This window comes from Eretmochelys imbricata, chromosome 1 (assembly GCF_965152235.1).
Source record: "Eretmochelys imbricata isolate rEreImb1 chromosome 1, rEreImb1.hap1, whole genome shotgun sequence".
Taxonomy (NCBI): Eukaryota; Metazoa; Chordata; order Testudines; family Cheloniidae; genus Eretmochelys; species Eretmochelys imbricata.
The window spans coordinates 192,368,896-192,390,896 of NC_135572.1; the positions used below are offsets into that span (position 1 = coordinate 192,368,896).

The 22,001-nt window shown below is 38.3% G+C and overlaps 1 protein-coding gene across 2 annotated transcripts in view; it reads right to left on the reverse strand.

The window, feature by feature from the left end:
* ZNF654 (zinc finger protein 654) overlaps positions 1–22,001 on the reverse strand; it is a 58,234-nt gene that overhangs the window by 18,020 nt on the left and 18,213 nt on the right. Inside the window, exons 2-5 of one of the 2 annotated variants that reach the window (XM_077820717.1) lie at positions 20,140–20,285; positions 13,008–13,089; positions 10,729–10,864; positions 502–704 (exon numbers count right to left, since the gene is read on the reverse strand). In XM_077820717.1, coding sequence (XP_077676843.1) covers positions 502–704; positions 10,729–10,864; positions 13,008–13,089; positions 20,140–20,285 — 567 coding nt within the window. Of the gene's footprint in view, positions 1–501; positions 705–10,728; positions 10,865–12,862; positions 12,925–13,007; positions 13,090–20,139; positions 20,286–22,001 lie in introns of those variants that run through there. The other variant, XM_077820725.1, reaches the window with a different exon arrangement.

The window sequence follows — 22,001 nt, forward strand, 5'->3', positions numbered from 1 at the left end:
CAAATTAGACACAAAACACACTCAGTTGTAACATGTACTATCAATATTACAAGTTTCTCCTATTAAAAGGAGAAACTATATAGTGCCATTTCACATACCAGCATAAACAGAAAGAAACCACTTTTTTAGAAGTTTAAGAAATTTGACAAGGCAGAAAGAATTAAACTGAAAGTAATCTAAAATTAACCTCTTCTGGTATAGCCACATTGTTTAAAACAACTATTCTACTTCGTTACAAAATGTCTCTGAATCTGTTAGAGAATATCTGGGGAAAATTGTGCCTTCAGGTAGGTATATGTAAACGACCAGTGAAGTCACTAGCAGTTGTAGGTTCAGACTTCAGCCCTCACAAAATAAATTCAAGTGGATACCAATTAGGTCACCTGCTGTTCGGACATTTGGCTGCAGTATGAATAAAAAGTTTCATATGTTTCTCTTGATGACTATACAGGAGAAGAGTATATTACTAGAGGCATAAAAATGTACACTGACACACAGTACCTCCTGGAATAGCTGATCTTCTACTGGAGACATATAAAGACAGGTGAAAAAAGCTTGATGGAAATACAAATCTTTACTGATTTCTGGATGATTTATGCAAGATTTGATAAGAGCCATTGCCTCTGGGATGCGTTCGCAGGCAATAAGGTATCTGGCACGTAGTTCAAAGAACAGTGGATTTTCAGAGCTTAAATATTTGTTAACTGTATGGAAAAGAAAAATTTAGAAGTAATTAGAATCTCAAGTCCCCATAAAAATATTTAAATTACACACATCTTTACAGGCCTTATCTACAAGTTGTATACTCAACTATCTGCGAATGAAGCCAATCATGTATTTAAGTACCATATTCCGGTATTTAGCTTCAAGTCTGGAGTGAGAGGCATTACTACACTGACCAAACTAGTGGTCTTACTCATTTAGTATCCTGTCTCCAACAGTGACCAGTATCAGCTGCTTCAGAGGAATGTGTAGTAAACCTTGCAGTAGGCAATTATGGGATAACTTGCACTCAGACTTTCTCTCTCACCCCCAATAGTTAGAGTGTGGCTCATGTCCTGAAGCATGAGGGTACATCTATCTTCCAAAACATTCTTTAAAATGTCGAACAATCCTGGATGTTCTTGTTATACATAAAAATGGGGAAGGTGGGAATGAGAGAAGATAATCAAATATAATTTAGTTTCAATTCACATACTGCATGTTTTAGTTTTTAATACAAATGTATTTTATCTGCTTAGATAGATGGAAAACTATAGCTTCTGACAACTATTTTTAAGATTCTGATTTACACAGGGCTCTTTTCAGTAAATACGGTGGGGCGTGGAAACATTTTGAAGTTGAAATTCTGAACTGTTACAGAGAACTGAATTTAAATAAAAGCTAGAAACTTCCAGAACTGTTCAAGCTCTGTTATCCCCACAAATACATTCCATAAAAAGAAAAGTAAAAGCTAGGGCATTTGTGCAGTATTAAATGACTACCTACAAGATTTAATGAGTCACACAGCAATTCCAAAGCTAACCTAGATCAGTGGTTCTCAACCAGGAGTCTGGGGCCCCCAATGGGGCCACAAGCAGGTTTCAGGGGGTCTGCCAAGCAGGACCAGTGTTAGACTTGCTGGTGCCCAGGGCAGAAAGCTGAAGTCCCACTGCATGGGGCTGAAGCCTGGGGCCCTTAGCCCCGCCATCTGTGCCTGAAGCAGAAGCCTGAGCAACTTAACTTCATGGTGCTCCCTCTGGCATGGGACTCTGGGCAACTGCCCTTCCTGCTATCCCCTATCGCTGGCCCTGGCTTTTATATGCAGAAAATCAGTTACTGTGGCACAGGTGGGCCGTGGAGTTTTTATAGCATGTTTTGGTGGCTTTGGAAAGAAAAAAGTTGAGAACCCCTGATTTAGATCACCCCAGTTCTACTGTCAAAATGCATTTCTATTTGAAATTATAGGATAACCTCAGACTTTAGTCAATATATAGTTCTCATTAATATCTCCACAAGCCACAATTCCCTCACATATCATTTACAAAAAGACAAATGTTTAGATATACAGTTTATTTCATCACTTCATTGCATCAACCCAAGGTGTCCTTATAATTAGGATTAAGTTAATCTCAGCCTTAAAGGTGCACTAAACAACAAAGAGTACGTTATGGTTTACTTTCAACAAGGACACTAGAATACTACTTATGTGCAACACAACCAAGTTACAGTTGCAGTAGAAACCTTAGAACATATTTCTAAAGACATTTAGGAGCCTAAAAATGCAAAAAGGCACTTTGTAGACATTCAAAAGCACCTAATTATCTTCAAAAATCTGGCCCCCCGACTGAGTACTCAATTTTCAATCTGAAGATTGTTCTCATGCTAGATTTTACATTTAATTTCTTCAATTTGAAATGGAAAAAACTTAAGCGTGTTAATAAAAATAGAAAAAACTAAAGCACACGTGTAACATAGCAGATTTTAGATCAAAGCTTACATTAACATATTCTCTTTAAACTTGAACAGTTTAAGACTCATTCCAGACTACAAAATTGTAGTGTGATGCTTCTAGTTTGAGGAGCATATGTTACATCCTGTCTGTTGTGTACACTGCGAGTACTCTGGGGCGGAGACTGTGTTAGTTACATGTCTTGGACAATGAGGCTGATTTTTAGAGGTATTCTTAGCTGCTATCAAAACAGAGAAATAACAGGTTTATCATAATAGTGAAGTAAATTACTTAAGTGTACACAGCTGTATGACAATCTTATGTAATGCAAATAGTTAGACTAATTCTACCTCAACTTTAAAAAAAAAAAAATCAAAGGTACCTGTATGAGAAAGTTATGAGCAAGTGAAAAAGGAGTGGGAAGGATTTAAATGGAAGGCAGAATTCAAGCATGAACTACAGTAGTTACTGCAGACTACCACTAGAACCAAAATCACTGATATTTCCAATTAAATTAAAAACTACTTGTGTAATGCTAAATCTGTATTAAAGGTAACCCAACCCTCAACCACCTATTTTACATGCAAAAAAAAAAAAAAAGTCCCTGACAAGCTATGAGATTTCATATTTAACTCCTACCTCTGCTCATGTCAAAAAGACTGAGCATAACGATTTGGTACATCATCCATTTTTTCTGAGTAATGAATGGAAAGTCTGCAGTACTATTTCAGCGAATTTATAGAGTTCCCTTTTTCAGATGATACAGCCATGGGTCACCATGCCCCAGCATCCAAAGGTGAGAGAGTTCAATTTCACAGCAGGAACCCTTGACTACTGACTCTGTCACCTACATGGGGACTGACCACAGCCATTCACTTCTCAGACTTTTAGGTGCTTTTTGGTTGATTAACCCCACCTGTTTTTCTTTCCTCTCCTCTCTTGCATAGAGGGCCCTACCTTCCCAGGCAAGAATACACATGCTGCTGATCTAAGCCCCAAAGCAACAGATAAATCCTAATTACAGGTGCAGTATTTTAACAGGTGTTAATTTAAGAAAGGTAAGACAAAAATAAAATAAAGCATCTATTCTAATCCAGACAAGGACTATGCAGAATCTTGCTTGAATTTACTGAATGTTCTGATTATAAAGGTTGGTAGCAGAAAGCTTTTATGTCAGAGTCTCCGCCCCGTCTAATTTTAACTCCTCCTGCAATTCATGGCAGGCTGCTTTGGAGACTCAATCATCTGCCTAAAAGGTCCATGTATCTCTGTATCCAGGAAAGCACTTTTTCCCCCCCAATAGTAAAGCCTAGATCTTTTTCTAAAGATTGCCCTTCTGCATGGCCATCTGGAAATATTGCTGAAATGCATGAGAGCAAGCAACCATTGCTTGTCCTAGCCTACTCCTCTGTCTACAAATTGCGGGACCCAACACAGCATAATAGTTATTCACACAGTACACGCTGTCCAGGTGATTTTCATAGATGTAATACTTAATGATAAAACCTAAGTCCACAGACAGATGGATGACAGACAGCCGTCACGGGTTAACCAAAGGCAAAATGCATAAAAATCCATGATTTTAAAAAACAGGGCTTTTTAAATTTAAATTGATTTTTATTTATTTAAATACAGGTGCTTTTTAAAAATAAACCTACTTAAAGTAATGACAGCATATAGAAAGATTTAAACTTACATGATCTATTATCATTTACACTAAAATACAAAGAATAAAATTAAGCAGTAAGTTTGCTGCCAAGTTTTTTTTTAAACTATGTATTTAGGAAGTTTTAACCAGTTTACAAATCCTTGCCAAGTAAATATCAGAACAAAACAAAGACTTCACTTTTGTTTAAAGAGACATATAGGAATATAGCCTTCAGATCTTTCTATTTAACAGGGTATTACCATATTACAAAGTAAGTATCATTACAATATCTATGACATTTCTAGTGATATTATTAAATTGAGTGAAATCTTTATACACACTTAACAGACCAGGTATGTCTATCAAATGTTAAGATCCAAAAAACTGGATTGGTGTGCTGGGTTTTTTTGGCCACGTGCACACAATTTCAGTACTGACAAAAGGGTAAGCAAATATCTAAGTATTTATCTGTCCTCTGCCTATTTTACTGGGTATATAATTGGTGTGAATTTTTCCATAACCTTCCATTTTTTGAACCATTCTGCAATGGTTAAGCTATTTTTCTTATAGAAAGATTTTGAAATAAAGATATCCTTGGCAGAATATTCATTCTCACTGTTGCTATTCTTCACAACCAAGGAACTGCATACTTTTTCAGCAAATGAACAGAGATCTGGAGTGCTGGCATAGTGTTTGACATTTAAATCATCGAGCTCTTCTAGGTTGTTCTGAAACTTGAATTTCCAGGTCTCTTACAGAATATGTTGCCCATTTGTAACCAAATGTTTTCTGGAATATTTGGTTTAGATAAAAATATTACATCACTTGCATATACTGCTATTTTCTGATGTGTTCCTGCAACTTTGTTTCCTGTGATGGATCCATTGTCTGTTATTCTCTGTACAAAAGGCTCCACAGCTAGTGCAAAAAGTGAAGGAGACAATGGACATCCCTGCCTAGTCCCTCTGTAATTCAAGAAGAGGAGATTTAATCCAATTAACTCACAAACTTTGTTGCCAAGTTTTGAAGAAAGTCAAACCACTGAATTGGGGAAGTCACGAGGTAAACTCCTGGAACCAGTCTATTGAAGTACTAAACTTCTGACAGAAGTAAAAAAAGGTTATCAACCTTTCGTAACTGTTGTTCAAGATGTGTTGCTCATGTGTACACACATCAAGCATTGAATGGACGCCATGTGCACAGTTGCCGGATATATTTCTCTTAGTGGTATCCGTAGGGCCGGCCCTCACACTTATGTGCTGGTATAATGGGCACCACCAGCCCCGTGCCCTCTCAGTTCCTTCTTGCCGATAACTCCGAGAGAGGATTAGGAGTATGGGTCGTGGAATGGACATGATCAACACATCTCGAAGAATAGTTATGAAAGTTTGGTAAAAGTTTTTCTTCAAGCGCTTGCTCATGCCCATTCCACATTAGGTGACTCACAAGCAGTACCACTGGACGTGAACTCAGTTCACGGACGTGCTGACTGCAACACTGCCCGTTCGAAACTGGCACAGTCCTGGGCCTGCTGAGTGATGGCATAGTGGGACATGAAGGTATGAACTGACAACTATGTTGCGGCCCTGCAAATGTCCTGGATTGGTACTTACATGAGGAATGCTGCTGACGAAGCCTGAGCTCTCATAGAATGAGCTGTCAGGATGGCCGGAGGCGGAACCTTCGCCTGCTCCTAGCTAGCCTGGATGCAGGTGGTTATTACAGGATGAGATTCTCTGGGATGACACTGGCAGACTTTTCATCCTGTCTGTCACTGCTACAAAGAGAGTTATGTTGACTTTTGGAAGGGTTAGTCCTTTCAGTGTAGAAGGGGAGGGCCCGTCAAATGCTATGGTATGCAGCCAGCATTCCATATTGGTTCCATGAGCCTTCGGAAAAGACATGGAGAAAAATGTCCTGGCTGTTATGAAACTACGATACCACCTTTGGTAGGAAGGCTGGGAGGGGAAGTAGCTGAACTTTCTCAGACACGGTATAAGGGGGCTCTGAGGTCAAGGCTCTGAACTTGGAGACCCTCCTGGCCAAGGTAATTGCCACAAGGAAGACAACCTTCCACAAGAGGAACAGTAGAGAACAAGATGCCAACAGCTCAAAGGGGGACCCCGATGAGCCTTGACAGCACCAGGTTTAAGTCCCATGGTGGAATCAGCTCGCAAACCTGCGGGTAGAGCCTCTCTACACCTTTCAGGAACCACACCATCATCTCGTGGGAGAAGACTGATCTACTGTGGACCAGAGGATGGAAGGCTGAGATGGCAGCCAAATGAACCCTGATCAACGATAGAACCAGACCTTGATGCTTCAGGTGATAGCCCAGAATGGATTGTAGGGACAACCGGCACAGAGAGAATTTCCATTATGAGGCCCAACAAGTGAAATGCTTCCATTTTGCCAAGTAAGTCACATGGGAAGAGTTTCCTGCTGCTTAACAAGATCTGCTGGGCCTGCTCCAAGCAGACTTGCTCTTCTGGGTTCAGGCACACAGCAGCCATGCCATGTAGGGAGGAGAGGTTCAGATGGGGTAACCAGCCTTGGTTCTGCAAGATCAAGTCCGGGGGTGGTGGGAGCCCCAGTGAAGCCGCTACCGAGAGGTCCAGAAGCATGCCAAATCAATGTTGACGAGGCAATGCCAGGGCTATTAAGGTAACCTTTACTTTGTCAGTCTTGATCTTTAAGAGAACCTCGTGAACCAGGAGTATTGGCGGAAAAGCGCACAGCAGTCCCCCCACAGACCAGGACAGCAAGAAGGTGTTGGAGAAGGAGCCCTTGCTGAGCAGAACTGATATTTTCTGTTCTGTCTGGTGGCGAACAGGTCCAACTGGGGGGGGGGGGGGGGGGTCAGTCACTTCTGGAAGGAACCACTCGTGATGAGAGGACGACAACCTGCTGAGGTAATCCACTAGCACATTCTGATCTCCTGGGAGATGCGCTGCCTTGAAGTGGACTGCATGATCCACATAAAAGTCCCACAACCAGAGGGCCTCCTAACACAGGGTTGAAAAGCCATCTTGCCCTTGTTTTTTGATGTAAAACATGGCGGTCCTGTTGTCCATTAAGATCTGCCCTACTCCACCAGACAGATGGGGAAAGAATACCTAGTGGGCTAAGTGTATGGATGTGAGTTTCCTGACATTTATATGCAAGGAAAGTTCTTCCTGGGAGGAGAGGCCCTGGGTTCCGAGACTGCTGAGATGGGCTCCCTTGTCCAAGGTCTGAAGCATCTGAAACTAAGGTCACTGAAGGATACAGGGCAGCAAAGGGCACGCCATTCGTCACTGACCATGGGTCCACCCACCAAGTCCAAAACACTAAGATGGCCGATGGAATTGAGAGAATCATGTCCAAATGGTGCCTGCCTGGAAAACAGACTGAGGCCAGCCACATCTATAGGTGTCTGAGATGCAGCCACACATACTGCACTATGTAAGTACACGCTGCCATGTGACCTAGCAACCTGAGCCACACCCCAGTGGTTGTGAGTGGGTGCACCCTGATGAGGGGATTAGGTTTGACACAGTTTGGAACCAGGCCTCTGGTAGGTTGGCTCTGTTGAGTCTAGCATTGCCCCTATAAATTACCTGAACAGGGACTAGCGTTGACTGTTTCTCGTTTATTAACAGGCCCAACTCTTGACAGGTAGTCCATACTAAGTTGACGTTGCACTGGATTTAAGCTTGCGAATGGCCCTTGATCAGCCAATCGTCGAGATACGGAAAGATTTGGATGCCTTGATGTCTCAGGTAAGCTGTAATTCCTTGGCCTGAAGCCCCTCAAGATCTTGCACTTGTCTTTGATGTTAGCTTCCCTGAGGCACTTCGGACAAGCTGAATGCATGTCACTCACAGGCATGGCTTTACTGCAGGTGGAGCACGGCTTGAAACGTGGAGACCGGAATATGCCAGTCTTTGGGACAAAGTCCCTTAAGACCGGGACAACTATCTATACTTTAACACTTACTGTTTTAACTAAGATAACTAGAGAGAACTATACATAACAGAAACTAGTCCAAACCACCAGGTCAGAAAATCATACGAGAGCAAGAAGCTGTTTCTGCAACAGTCATGGACGGTAAGAAGGAACAGAGGGGGGGCCGGTGGCACCCCTTATAACAGCGCATAAGTGCGGGGTTCCCAGGGGCGCTAGGGCCCGACCTGAGACCATTAAGGGGAAAATCTCCAGCAACTGCACACATGGCATGTGCACACCTAATCAACATGAGCAAGCACTTGAAGAAGAATCTCATTTCTTCATTTCAGTTTATTCAACTAGTTCAGTTTGACGACTAGTTCATTCAAAATTAAGAAACCAACTGGGAGTTGAAGAAAATGCAGGAAAGCTTGTTTTCCTCTTCCAATCCTTATGAATAAAAAACTAGGTGTTGGTGAGATCTATGGGCTCTAAAATCTTGAAGGACATGATGACCAGAAACAACCAGTTCATTAACTAGAGATAATACTGCCTTTGATTAGTCAAGTCAGTTTTAAATGCAAATCATGTTAGTTCAACTTTTTGAAACTTTTAATGAATCTAATACCTTTATTTAAGAAGAACGTTGCAGTGCTGTTTGTGCATTTTTAAACTGAATTTGAATTCTAACTAGAGCTTAATATAAAATCACAAGAAAAAAGTTAATCTAAAATGCATGGTTTGCCATTTTGTAACAAGAAAAACGCAAAAATTAAGAATCTGAATAAAGGTAACATAAGCTATTTAAATTGTTAACTAAATGTGTAAAGATAAAGTATCCTCCTGGTTAACAAAAAGAAGCACCACATTTAGTGTAAAGGCTACATTTAGTTGCAAACATGTTTTAAGTTACCAAATAATGAAAATAACAAAGTACAAACACAAAACTTGGTTAAAATTGATTATTTAAATCAAGGTTCCCTGCTTCCTGATGTAACCTCATGATTTAAATCAAACCACCCTGACCAAAAGTACCCACTGCGGGAGCAGTTTGGTAATGTTTAGAAAGATAAATATAGCCTAAATGTATTATTTTTGTAGTACTGAATTGCTCACACTAAGGATTCAAAAATCCTCCTATGCTCACTGAAAGCTCTTTCCAGAAGATTTGGGCTTTAGAGGCAGCCAAATTTAAGTTGCAACACTTTTTTTTTCTTTTTTAAAAACAAGGAGATATTTGCCTGAAAGGAAAAGTATAAGGATATGCTACCACCTCAGAGATAGATGTGTGAGAGAAAGCCAGTAGAAAATATGAGCTAAAATACTTAGCAACCGGAAGGAAGGGAGATCCAGCCTGAAGTCATCTTAGGTAAAATGATCATCTGAAGGCTACAGCTAATTTTATTGTGGGAGAGACAAAGAACCAGGTAGCAGGAAAGTATGCCGGGGAAAAGCTTCTACATAATGACTAGCCAGCCAAATCAGAAAATAGATAGCTCTTAGGGAAAGGACTGCATTTATTTTATTTATTTATTTTGAAGGCCAAGAATTTGGATCAAGCCACCTGAAGTGTCCAAAACTGAAGTGAACGTGCTATGTATTTGAGCACTCTCAGAACATCCTGTTGATATTATAAAAAGCCCAGATCCTTTTGGACTTCTATCCCTTCCATTGCTTCTAGTACTTCCCTTACCTTCAGATCAGTACAACCAGAAATCCTGGTGGAATTTGCAGCGTGATACAAAACTCTCAAACATTTCCATCCCACCCATCACTACTCCACTTTCAGACAAATGTACCTATAATGAAAGGTACACTACTGACACCTCTGAAGACCCAAGTCCTTTTGTCCACAGACGAGGTACAGCAGTCAAAGCTTCCCCACATTATCTTACTAAATTCCCTCCACTTTGTTCTGGAACAACCATCTATGCTTGAGGGAGGCAACTCAGTTTCCATGGCCTTTCAGTCTTTACCCTCTTAATTAATGCTACCATAAAAGGTGAGAATTATAATGTACACACTTGTCCATTGAGTGAACCAGTTTGTCTCAAGAAACTATGGTGACAAGTAAAAATTGGAAAACTAGTGAAAGATGGTGACATCCTTTAGTCAATATCAAATTGAGCCACTTTTGAACTAGTAAGGAAGAGGTAAAAAGGTGCCGTAGACCACATTCCCTAGGTTAGCAAAGACATTTATTTAAAATAATTTGTTTAATATAGTTCATAAGGTTAGTGGTACAAACCTTTCACTAATCACCTCAAACCTCAAAATCAGTTTTATTTTCTTGTATAAAGCTATGCATACGTCAATTACCTTGATGTCTTGTCTTGATAGAAATTTAATGAAGAGCTTGCCCCTCCTCCCAAACTATTGTGTTGACAGGTAAATACCTGGCTTCAACAATATTATATGTGATTACTTCAACTAAAAAAACAGCCTCAGGGTCTCTCGCATCAACATACATCAGAGTAACTGGCTCATTATTCCCCACAGGGTGAGCTAACAGTGAACAAGTTTTTCAAATTAGTACCTATTATATAGGACACCAAGTATAACATGTATAGTAAATTATATCAAAAGTACAACTTGAGTACCACTGACACCACACTTTCCCTGTCAGTATTGCCCCAATATGCAAAAATATTTTATAAAATAATACTTAAACATGCATGTTCTAAACTCTTTTTAAAATGTGTGTGTGTGTTAAATCAAGTACCTAACTCCTGAGATACAGGCTTTGCTTTAAGAACTGCTTGTAATACTGGATCTTCCCATGGCCCTCCATCTCTGATAATTCGAGTCACTAATTCCAGGTTCACATTTCCGTATCTGCATAGGAGGTTCTGGCATTCCTAGGAGTAAAAAAGTGCATTAGATTTAAAACTGTCAAGAGGTCTGACAGACCTGGTTTAGTCATTTAATGGCTGAAAGAAGTCCAACTTCATGAGAAGGGTTTGAAAGTTACCATACGAGTTAAATACATTTTATAAAATATTGTAAACAAGTTTTAAGAAATATTTATTTTGAGTTAAAACTATGATATCGTATACATGTTGACTGAAGCTATATATTAAAATAGTACCCATCTAGCTTTTCTGTAATCTACAGGTTATACACAAACCCCGATAAACATCCTAACAATGCCGTCGACTAAGTCTGACAAGTTTGTGCCATTTCCCAAACGTTTGGGAAGCTGTCTTCTAGACTCCAATTAAGAGATATTTAAGTGGCACACATAGTAGGGCAGCTCTTCAGCTTGCATAAATCAGCACTGATTTACAACAGGTGAGGTTTGGTTCAGTCATGCAGTCTATACTCTGGTAAGTTTATTCACTTCTGCCATTAAAATTAACAGTACAAAAAAGAAGTTATCCTGGAACAAACTGGTGATTCTGGAATGTCCTAAAGCAGGTAGAGTTTTAAAACCCTATAACTCTTATATCAAGCCAAGTTTACCTACTTCCAAATGTTTACTTATAGTATCTGATAGCAGCAGCCACAATTTTTATGCTGCCCAAGTTATTCTTTCCTTGTGATTTACTGGTATAAAGTAGCCTTTGCCACCAGCATCAATTAATAACTTAACACCACAACCTGGTATCAGTCATCTGCGAAAAGAAACAAGGTACTAAAAGGAAAGTAAGATGGTATCTGAATTTCTTTTCAGATCATTCTATTCAATAGGATTTATCTATCATTCCATTTTATTGCATACTGAAGTGTCTTTGGGACAATCCATATATTTCATGGAAGCTAGAAAACAGCTTCCAGGCATTTACAATTCACTGCTTTAACATTCATTGCTGCTTTAGGTTATTTTAGCTACTACGTTCTTCAATTCATTCCTAAGTTTGTCTACTATGTTTGGGTGAGTTGTGTCTGATGGTCAAGGAACTGAAAATTATTTTCATCAAGACAATTTGCATGTAGGTGTTTGGTTGAAAAACAAATCTTACAAGTTTCCTCATAAAAAGACCATTTTGACCATTAACGCACTATTGATTTAAAAGAAAATCAAACTAGTGTGTGTCAAAATGCAAAATGACAACTGATAGGCAAATGGTTTAAGCAAATCAAATAAAAAGGGACAAACCCAAAAAGCTAAAATAAAAACAATTTAAGGGCAAAGAAAAAAAGGCCCATATTTTATCAGTTTCCTCATACATCCCTTCTCTATTTTATAAATTCTTTACGGCAAGGATTAGTCTCAACTTGAATCTGACATAGCAACCATACCTTTAGGTGCCCTAAATATTAACAAAAAACAGTCCCACAAAACTTAAGCTAAACAGACTACACCATGACATGCTGCATTCTTTAAGTGTCTAAACTGGCCCCACCCAATTCTGCAGCATGTGCCTAGGTAACTCATGTCAGATGGTTAATGAGAACATTACTGTTCAATTATAAAGCAGTTACTAGATGTTCGCATCCTATAATACTAAACACATAAGGCACATAAGTGTGAACACAGCCTAGTCCTAAGCAACAAAAGACGACAGTTTTGCTTTTCCAGTCCACTGTCTAAAATTGTGGATGAGGAAACTGTAGATTTAAATCATAACCTGGAACACCTGATTACTTGAATGACACTAAACTCTGGTCAGATACTTAAAGGAAAGCTGTCAGAAATTAGTCTGGTGATGGTATCTGTATTTAAATTTTTTTTCTGTCTCTTCAAGAAATTCACAAAATAGAACCTTATTAATAATCAGTCATCATTACAAAACAAGGATTGTGCTCTAATTTATTTAGGCTTTTGATATGAACAGTAGTACCAATGGCAAGCGAACTAAAAGATTTTTCCTCTGATAAAATTAGAGAGGGGAAGTGTAAATAAAATGACTCACTATCTTTCTTCACTCTACTGAAGTGTTCTACCAATGCTTGCATCCTCCAACACTCATGAAAGCATGACTTTCTACAAACAGGTTGATCTTCAAAAAACAAAAATTGTGTTTTACAAACATAGAAGCAAGCAGCAACTGTTATTACCTGGATTGAACCTAGAATATCTTTTAAAGGATCTTCATAGAATTCATCTTTTCCAAAGAACAGCAGCAATTCAAAAAAACTCCTACAAACACAAGTAATGACAAGTCAAAAACTAAAGCAAATCATTTCAGCTGTCTTCAGAGCTAGGGATCCTGAAATTATTTGGTACCTAGGCAAACTACAAAAACTCTATTACAAACAGTATTACATATCACAGCAGTTAAAATATAGAGTGTAGTGTTTTCCAAAGCACTTACCATTTGTTTGACTCTGACCCAATTTATACCAATAGTAAGAGCTAGGCAAAAAATGTTCAACACTGAAAATCCCACCCATAATGTATGAAAACTATCCTCAGTTCTGCACCACTTAACTCAATACTTTTGGCTGTAAATGAGAAACCTCAGGTCTGGCCCACCCCTAAAAACTCAAACTACTGTGTAACTCATATGATTGAAACCAAATTAGAGATTTTTACTTCTAGTGTTAACTCAAACAGCTGCTGAAAGCAAGAAAATAGATTGAAGAGTTGATACTTCCTCAACTTTTGGATCTGAAAATTCCCAATATGATTATGATCTCAGGCCACTCTTTTTGCTAGAGAACAAAGGACTGGACCTATCTGATATTTCTAAACACAAACAGAAAAAACCCTTTGGGGACAGAAAATGCTTTTGATTTCCTTTATATATCAAGATGATGCTATAAATTAAAGCAGAACTGTGTATAACACATTTAACTTGGTTTCTGCTCACTCTAGGCATTTGAGGTGGAGATGGAAATTGAATAGAATGAGGTGAAATTGTCTCCCTTCCAAATACATAGTGTGCCATTGTAACAAAAAGATGGCAATACAATTGCATAATTTATATTTGAAACTCAAAGCCACAACACTCAGGAAAAGATTCACAAATTTCTTCTTTTCAGATTTTTGAATCTCATTAACAGCAGCTGCTAGATGGGATTAATTTTAATTGCACTGCACAAAGATTTAGCCCTGAGTTATCACTAGTCACAGCTAAGACTCCATGAAATCCTCTGAAGCTGTATTTCTACAAGCCTGAGTATTCGAGTGTAAGAAAAATTAGCAATTTGAATTTTCACAAATGCTAGAATATACTTCCATGATGTATAATTCAAGTCCTTGTGAAACATACAACTCTTGTCAGTTAGCCTGATAACTTTGCATAGGACTTTGGGTGATAGAGACTTAACCCTTAACATGTTCCTTTCTATTAAATGTCAAAGTCACAAGTAATTTACTTTCTCACCCACAAGTTTTCCATTCCTTATTTTATCTTGTCACTACATACTTATCAATTGTCAAGGTCATGTGTGACTGAAACTGTTGTACCAGAAAAATGACTAAACAGTTGATAATTTGTTTTGTATTGTCTATGGAAAACTTTTTAAGGCGTTTTCAAGAATAATGTTTTGTTTTTACAACCCAATGAGACAATTTAGCTTGTGTGTGACAAAATTCAAACTGGCATACAAATGAATACAAAACTGGTAGGTCTTAATTCTGACCTATTTTCACTGCTCCTCCCCTATATTTGTATAGTTTCTATGTCTTTCCCCTCACTCAATCCCTTTCTCACAAAAAAAAAAAAATGATTTAAAATTTCTTTTTGTAAGGAAAACTGCAGAGTAATAAGATACTGTGCTCTACTCACAGCTCAATCCTTGACAAATCCTGCAGTAAGTCAGTCTCTAGCTAGAAGTAACTCACTTGCCACTATGTGAGCAGAGAAGGAGAGCAGTGAAGTATCCCGTGGCAAAACTCCCACCTCTGCAAGATGCAGACTAACTTCCCTCCTGACACAGAACTGCTGGAGTACAGCTAAGCACTGCTCTGCCACTCTACTCTACTCTATTTTAGCTTACCACGTAACTTGAGCGGATTTCTGTAGGGGTCCACTACATCTAGTTCTAAAGAAGAGTCACTAAATTTTTTTTCAGTACCTTAACTATAAAAATAAATGTACAGAAATTAACCAACTTAACTGCTAATAAAATTCTGCTATTTGATAAGGCAACAGGACTAAAAATCACCCTCAGTGTTAGAAATCTTGAAAAAACTCTAGTAGAATGGTTCAAAGATATATCAGAGGTTGTCATGAAAAATTAATGCACCAATGAAGTACCCAGCAAAATAGACAGAGGACAAACATATTTGGTTTACCATTTATTCAGTGCTCCGACAAAGTACATTCATCAGCCAAAAAAAAAAAAAAAAAAGCATAATTCTATTTTTTTTTGGGGGGGGGGGGGGGGGGGGGGGAATATTAACAGTTAATAGACATGCCTGGTCTGTTAAATGTGTAATCATTAGAAACACATTATGGGCATTGTAATGATACTCACTAGAACATGTTACACAGAGATCCGATGACTATATTACTGTACAGTGTCTCTCAAAACAAATCTTACTATTGTAATAACTATTTTCTTTCTGATATTTACATAGCAAGGATTTGTAAACCTGTTAAAACTTCCTAAACAAACAGTAAAAAAAAAATAATGGCTTCCAAAATCAGGTTACTAGTATGAGTAACTGTAGCAAAAGGGCTGATTTTAAGGTTTCATTTGAAGAAAGTTAAATTTCTAGCCTTTGGGGTTCCAAAAGTAACTTTGCCAATACAGCACACCATTGCTGTAACAAACCCACTGGGATCCATGCCATTTGTTTGTTATAGCCAGGGGTTCGTTATAGTGAAAGAGCCCCACCGCCTTGAGGGGTGATACAGCTGATAGCTCCTCCAGCGCTGCTGCAGCCATGGGGCTGGAGGTGGGATCCAGGGACCAGGTTTATTATAGCTGAAGGTTCATTATTAGGAACATTGTTATCAGAGTGTGAAAAATCCGCACCCCTGAGCGATGTAATTATACTAACCTAACTCCCCCATGTAGACAGTGCTACGTCAACAAGAGGGTTTGTCCCATTGACATAGCTACTGATTCTCGGGAAGGTCGGATCCCTACGCCAACGGGAGAAGCCCTCCCATCGACGTAGGAGCAGCTTCACTTAAGTGCTACAGTGGTGCAGCTGTGCCAATGCAGCGTTTTAAGTGTAAACCTGTTCTAAGATTCTGATCAGTTTCACTCTGCTGTTCAGAATTCTTTGGGAGTCAGAGGAATTCCCATGAATCATGCCCATATTACATGCAGCTCCTGATTGGGAAAGTTATGAGGAGTACTAGAGCAAGACAGCTGAATTATTTATTCAGAGGATGCAAATTCAGAGTAGTATGGGAAAGGGAATAAAGTAATGAAGGCACTAAGTGTTTCAGCCACAAAGCTCTGGAGCATGGCCAGAGTAGCAAAGGTCCTTTCTCTCACACCCAAATAGTTTTATGTACCCAAGACCAGACAAAGCTCCTTTTTCATTAGAGAAGCTAGTGAGAATGGAGCTTGAAGTTTATCAGACTGATGCCAATCATGGGCGGTCGTGAAATATTAAGGCCCAAACAGGGCTTCTGTGCAAGTCCCAGCATGCTCTGCCTTTGCAGCTGCTGAAGGTAAGAGGGGACTGATCTTAGAACGTACTGGTGGAGACAACTTATCCCTGTCTTTAACACTTTCTCTGCCTGGAACATTTATTCCTTCAACTGTAGGTGTCAGATAAACTTTAAGTAGTGAAAGACCGTTTCAGAAAATTATTATAAAACAGCTTAGAAGTTTTGGTCAACTTAACAGTTCATAAGTTACCTAGAAAATAACCAATTAAAATTCACTTTCTCTATTCACTACTTTTGAAATTCATTTTCCAAATGTCTCCTAAAGTAAAAGGAAATTGTTTCACTCTAGCTTCAACCCTAAACCGATTGAAAGGAATTAAAGGTAGGTACAAATGCCAAGAAAATCGAAGGTGAACAGAATATCTACGCTACAGGCGGCACTGCTGTAGCATGCCGTCTTTCCATCAATGTAGGTAATCTACCTCACCAAGTGGCAACAGCTAGGTTGATTAAATAATTTTTCAGTCGACTTAAGTCATTTCTACGCTCGAGGTTAGGTCAGCTTAGCTACAGTGCTCGTGGTATAAATTTTCCACACCCTTGAGTGACACAGCTAGGTTGATCTACATTTTAAACATAGACCAGGCCAACAAACATTTCTGTAAAAGTCACGTTCTTTATAAAGGGAAGTATGGTTGAGCTCTTTGTACACTAAGCTGCACCTAATTCTTCTCTATCCAATGATGAATCAAAAAGTTACTTTGAATTGGTCAAAAAAAGATATTTAAAGATATTCTACATTAGAGTCTCTGTTTTTAAAACGGCATGGTCAATTTTTGTACCTTCCTTCATACTAAAAGCTGTAGTGGTTCTTTTGCACAAGGGCCCTTTAATCTCAATCCTAAAGGAAAATCAGATCAATTTTGCTAATTGAAACAACAAATACCTCCTGCTAACCACAAATTCTCACTGCCATTCTGAAGTAAGATCAGTAAGTTTAAGTCACATGTCATGTGACTGTTTGGAAAACTACCAGCCTCGGGAACTCTCACACTGCTTGGGAAAGACTACACTAACGCGAGCTAATTATCTGTTTTTATTTGGTTTCTGACTGAATTTGGGATCACCTGCAAATACCTTCATTCTAGTTTTTATTAAAAGTGAATTGCAGATATAAATTTTCACATTTCTTCAACATGCGCTGCAAGCTTAAATCAGCAGGCTCAGACAGCCATTCAAAACAAGACTGAAAACTTCCTTCCCCATCGATTTTTTTTACATACATATCAAAATTACAGTAGCTAATTTCATCTCTCCTGATGCTCCAAAATGTGATCTGACACACCACACCTTTTTTAAATAGGTATCTACATTCGTGTTGTTTACTGCAATTTGCCACACCATCTTTTCAGACAACATCGGTGCTACAAGTCAGTGCTTGTATACGTTTGTTTACCAACGACCCCAGTACACAGCTCCTGTATTAAAGTGAATATAGATGTTGCCTCATTTATTATGAATGGTTTGCTTAGTAAGTGCACAGAGAGAACAGCAGCCTCTGCTCTCAGTAGTTTACCATCTGGTTACCAAGGAAACCCTGCTCAAGTGTAGAGAAAGCCCATATGGGGTCAGGCAGATTCCTGTTTTTATTTCTCTCCCCCCCCCCCCCCTTTCTCTCCCCCTCTCTCCTTTCAGAGCTAGGACTTTGTATTGTGTGTGGTGTATGTTCTGAAAGACTGAGACTTCAACACCCTTAGGGCTAGCATACTTCAGCAATGTTTCCTTGGTAACTGTTATGCCCCAGAATCGTTTTGTGACATCACAGCAAAACTAAGCCAACCAAAGCAGGTTTTTTTTAACGGGGGAATACTTTGTTTTGTGCTCAGTGCTCCTAAAATTCGTAAGCTGGGGGTAAGCAAGCAATTAAGGACAATCCATTCCCAAACTCACGTGCATAGGTTTAACGTAAGGGGTGATAGCAGATTGAGAAACTCATTCCACCCCCTTCTTGGGCAATTAGCCCCAATTTCTGATCAGTACCTAATCTAGACTAGGACAGACACTAAATTTGGTGTCACTGTTATTTATTATTTGTGTTGTAGTAGTACCCACAGGCCCCACTCAGGATCGAAATGACATTCTGCTATGTGCTATACAGACACGTATGAAGGTATTGTCCCTACTCTGAAACACTACATTTTTCTTAGAATGTATTTTGTTTTTACAAGATTCACAGTAGCTAATAAGCATCAACTATGAGCCAAGTATTAAACAACTTGAATCATGCTTCAGAAAATAACTGATCTTTCTCTAAAAGGCGATACTATGACTATATTCATTCTACTCTATAGGGGCAAGTAGTTTATCTTCAGGTACATGACCACCATACCTTGATAAATCTATTTTTTCTGGTTTCGCTCAACAGTTATTCATTTTTAAGAGTTATATTTCCACATAAATCTACTCTATTCTTCAGTTTCACTTTTCTAAGTATATCATGAGTGCACAAAATAAAAGCGTCATGTCTCCTGGGATCAGTGATGATAGTTCAAAGACTAGGTAAAAAAGGTGGGTCTGCCAGCTCACACTGAAGATGCATGCAGGAGATGTGAAGACCAATAAAGTATTCCCCTACAGATATTTTTCTAACCCTCAGTTCATGGAGCTAACACAAAAACCCACATTGAGATGACTAATTCTGACCAAGTAAAACTAGTAACAAAAACAAACTAAGAACAGTTAAAACCAGAGATCAGCAAGACAGAGCTGTTCCACCTGCTGGACAAAATAATTAACTCATTTACTCAGCCAGAACTAGCTCTTATTTGTGAAAGCAACTCTCAGTATGCTTTCAAATTTCCTCTGTCCACCTACTGATGACAGGAGCCAATATCTATAGGATACAAGAATTGTTTGTTTTTATTTTGACATTTTCAAGTTTTTGGCATCTACTTTACTGAGTCAGAAAATAAATGTTATGGTGAGAAGGATTTTGTTAGGGCAAATTAATAGGATAACAAAATCATCAGTTCAAGATGTGTATATTAACCCTAAGCAAATCTTTTCCTCAAAAGAAAAATGTTTTCTTAACTTTCTTATGTAACAAACTCTTCTCCAAAAAGTGTTTTGTTGAAGAATCAGATTTAGAGTCACAATTTAAACAGTTTTTTTCCTGTTACATAAATGTTAGGCCATTTCAATAATTTTTAGTTTATTTACTTTTTGCATTTCACTGCTTGGACAACAGAAATGTACCAGTCAATTTCACTTTTGTTCATAGCCATTTATTGCCACAATGCCACAAGGGTTGGTTTGCAAATATTTCAGAACATTACATTTAAAATGTCAGTGGAAATATAAAATGATCACAGGCACACTTCTATTGTTAATTAGGTGGTTTTGTTAAAAGAAACCCCACACACTTTCACAAGTTTGACCTGAGCATGTTCTTTGAGTAAATGTGATACAAAAAGAACAGGCTAAAGTCATCCCTTTCAGAGCTTCCTTTATTTAATTCACCAGGGATAAGTTTGGTCTTGTGTATTTAAATAGTAGAAAGTAAGACTGCCTTTACAAAACAGGACCTCTTATGACATGCTGCTTTCATTACAAAAGTAGAACACTAACAGTTAGCCTATAAATGGAGTTAATAGGAAAAAGGATGTACTTACAAAGCAAGGCTACTCAAAACATATTGTACGTGCTCACATTCAGCTGGGAATGATACACAGGCAGACGTGAAACAACAAAGAGCTGTCTGAAGCACCTGAAGCTGAGGCAAAGGAACCTGCCATCTTCCAGCATAGTCTTCAACAATCTATAGGGAAAACAGTCACAAACCTGTATTACAACAGAGAATGTTCTCTTATACCAGAAATAGTAAAAAAGGTCTGTAGTTTAAAGGGAAAAAAAGGCTTTTAATTATCAGGTTTAATAGAGGATATCAATATAAAACCACAATTCATTCTTCTACAATGCAACAGTTTTAAAATGTTTCATATACGTAAATTTTTTCGTGTTCTTTCATTTTGATAAAGCAAAAATATAAAGGAAGAAGCCCTGTCCTTCTTACACCACAAAATATGGACCAAAAATCATTTCTGACTGATTCTTTTCAAAAAGCAATGGAGGAAGAATTCTTCTCACATGCTATCAGATTAGCAATTATGTTCTATGCTTAAATACATTCTTTTGTTTTGCAACAGAAGAAAAAGGTATAGTCTGCAGCCATATTAAGACCTACCACTTTAAATGTCACTAAGCAGGGGAAAAAACGGTTGTTTTCTGATTGACATTCCTTATTCCTAAAGTCAAGAGCAAGTCTGGACTTTTCCCCTGAAAGGCACAAAAACATGGAGAATTGGAAGTCTCACCGCTTCCAAGGCAAGGGGGCAGAATTTTAGCTAACGGGCTTTTCTTCCAAATAGACAGGACATTTCAGTTAACTGTTTATGAAAAAGCCCAAACAGGATAAACTATGTTTGTTGGAAAGGAGTACTTGTGGCACCTTAGAGACTAACCAATTTATTTGAGCATAAGTTTTCGTGAGCTACAGCTCACTTCATCGGACAAGTACTCCTTTTCCTTTTGCGAATACAGACTAACATGACCGTTACTCTGAAACCTATGTTTGTTGGTTGGTTTCATGGTTAGAAAATCCTTTAAAAAGAAGTTCACATCTTGTGTGCAACATTTTTTCTATGTATGTCACATTTAAACTTATTGACTACTCCAGTTTTGTAGGAGAAAAAGTACAATTAGAGAAAGGAAAACAAATTTAAGAGAGAAGTACTTAGAAAAAGAAATACATACTGCTAGCACAATGTACTTTTCTGCAGAAATGACTCTTTCCTAAATATGAAGTACATACAAGTAAAAATAAAGGGTTTGATAGCTAAATGTATTCATCATTATAAAACACTTCTTAAGTGCCCCTCAATATAAGCATGAACAGGTTAATGTGTTCTCATGGTCAAGTCTTGTATGTTCTGCCAAAGCATTATTGACAACAGGTTCACCTTAAAAATACAAAGAATTCAAGTGTATGTACGCACACTACATACCCCTCCCTTGATAAATTAGTTTGAACACACCAGTTCGAAGCCTTGGCCAGTTAAAATATGAGGCCAAAATCATCCTTGGTTTAACTCCTCTGCATTAATAGAGTTATCCTAATTTTATTTATTCTGATTCGTGTCTGCATGCAAGAGGTTTACAACTGTTAATTACTGAATCCTAAGTAGTCCTGGCTTTTTATATTTTTACACTATTAACAACATTTGTAAAATGTAGCCCGTCCAAACTAAACCCCAAACAATTAAAACTGAGACTGTGGCCATACTAGGAACACAAAATAAACTCTTGATGAATCTTATATAGCACTACAGTATTACAACGTTCTAAGTAGGCTTTAGAGAATTCTATTCTTTTTTTTTCAATTTTTATCAATGTTAGTTTTCACACTTGTGGGAAATTATGGGGAGGTCAGACAATTATTTAATTAAAGGAGATATTGGGATTTAAAAAGTTAAAG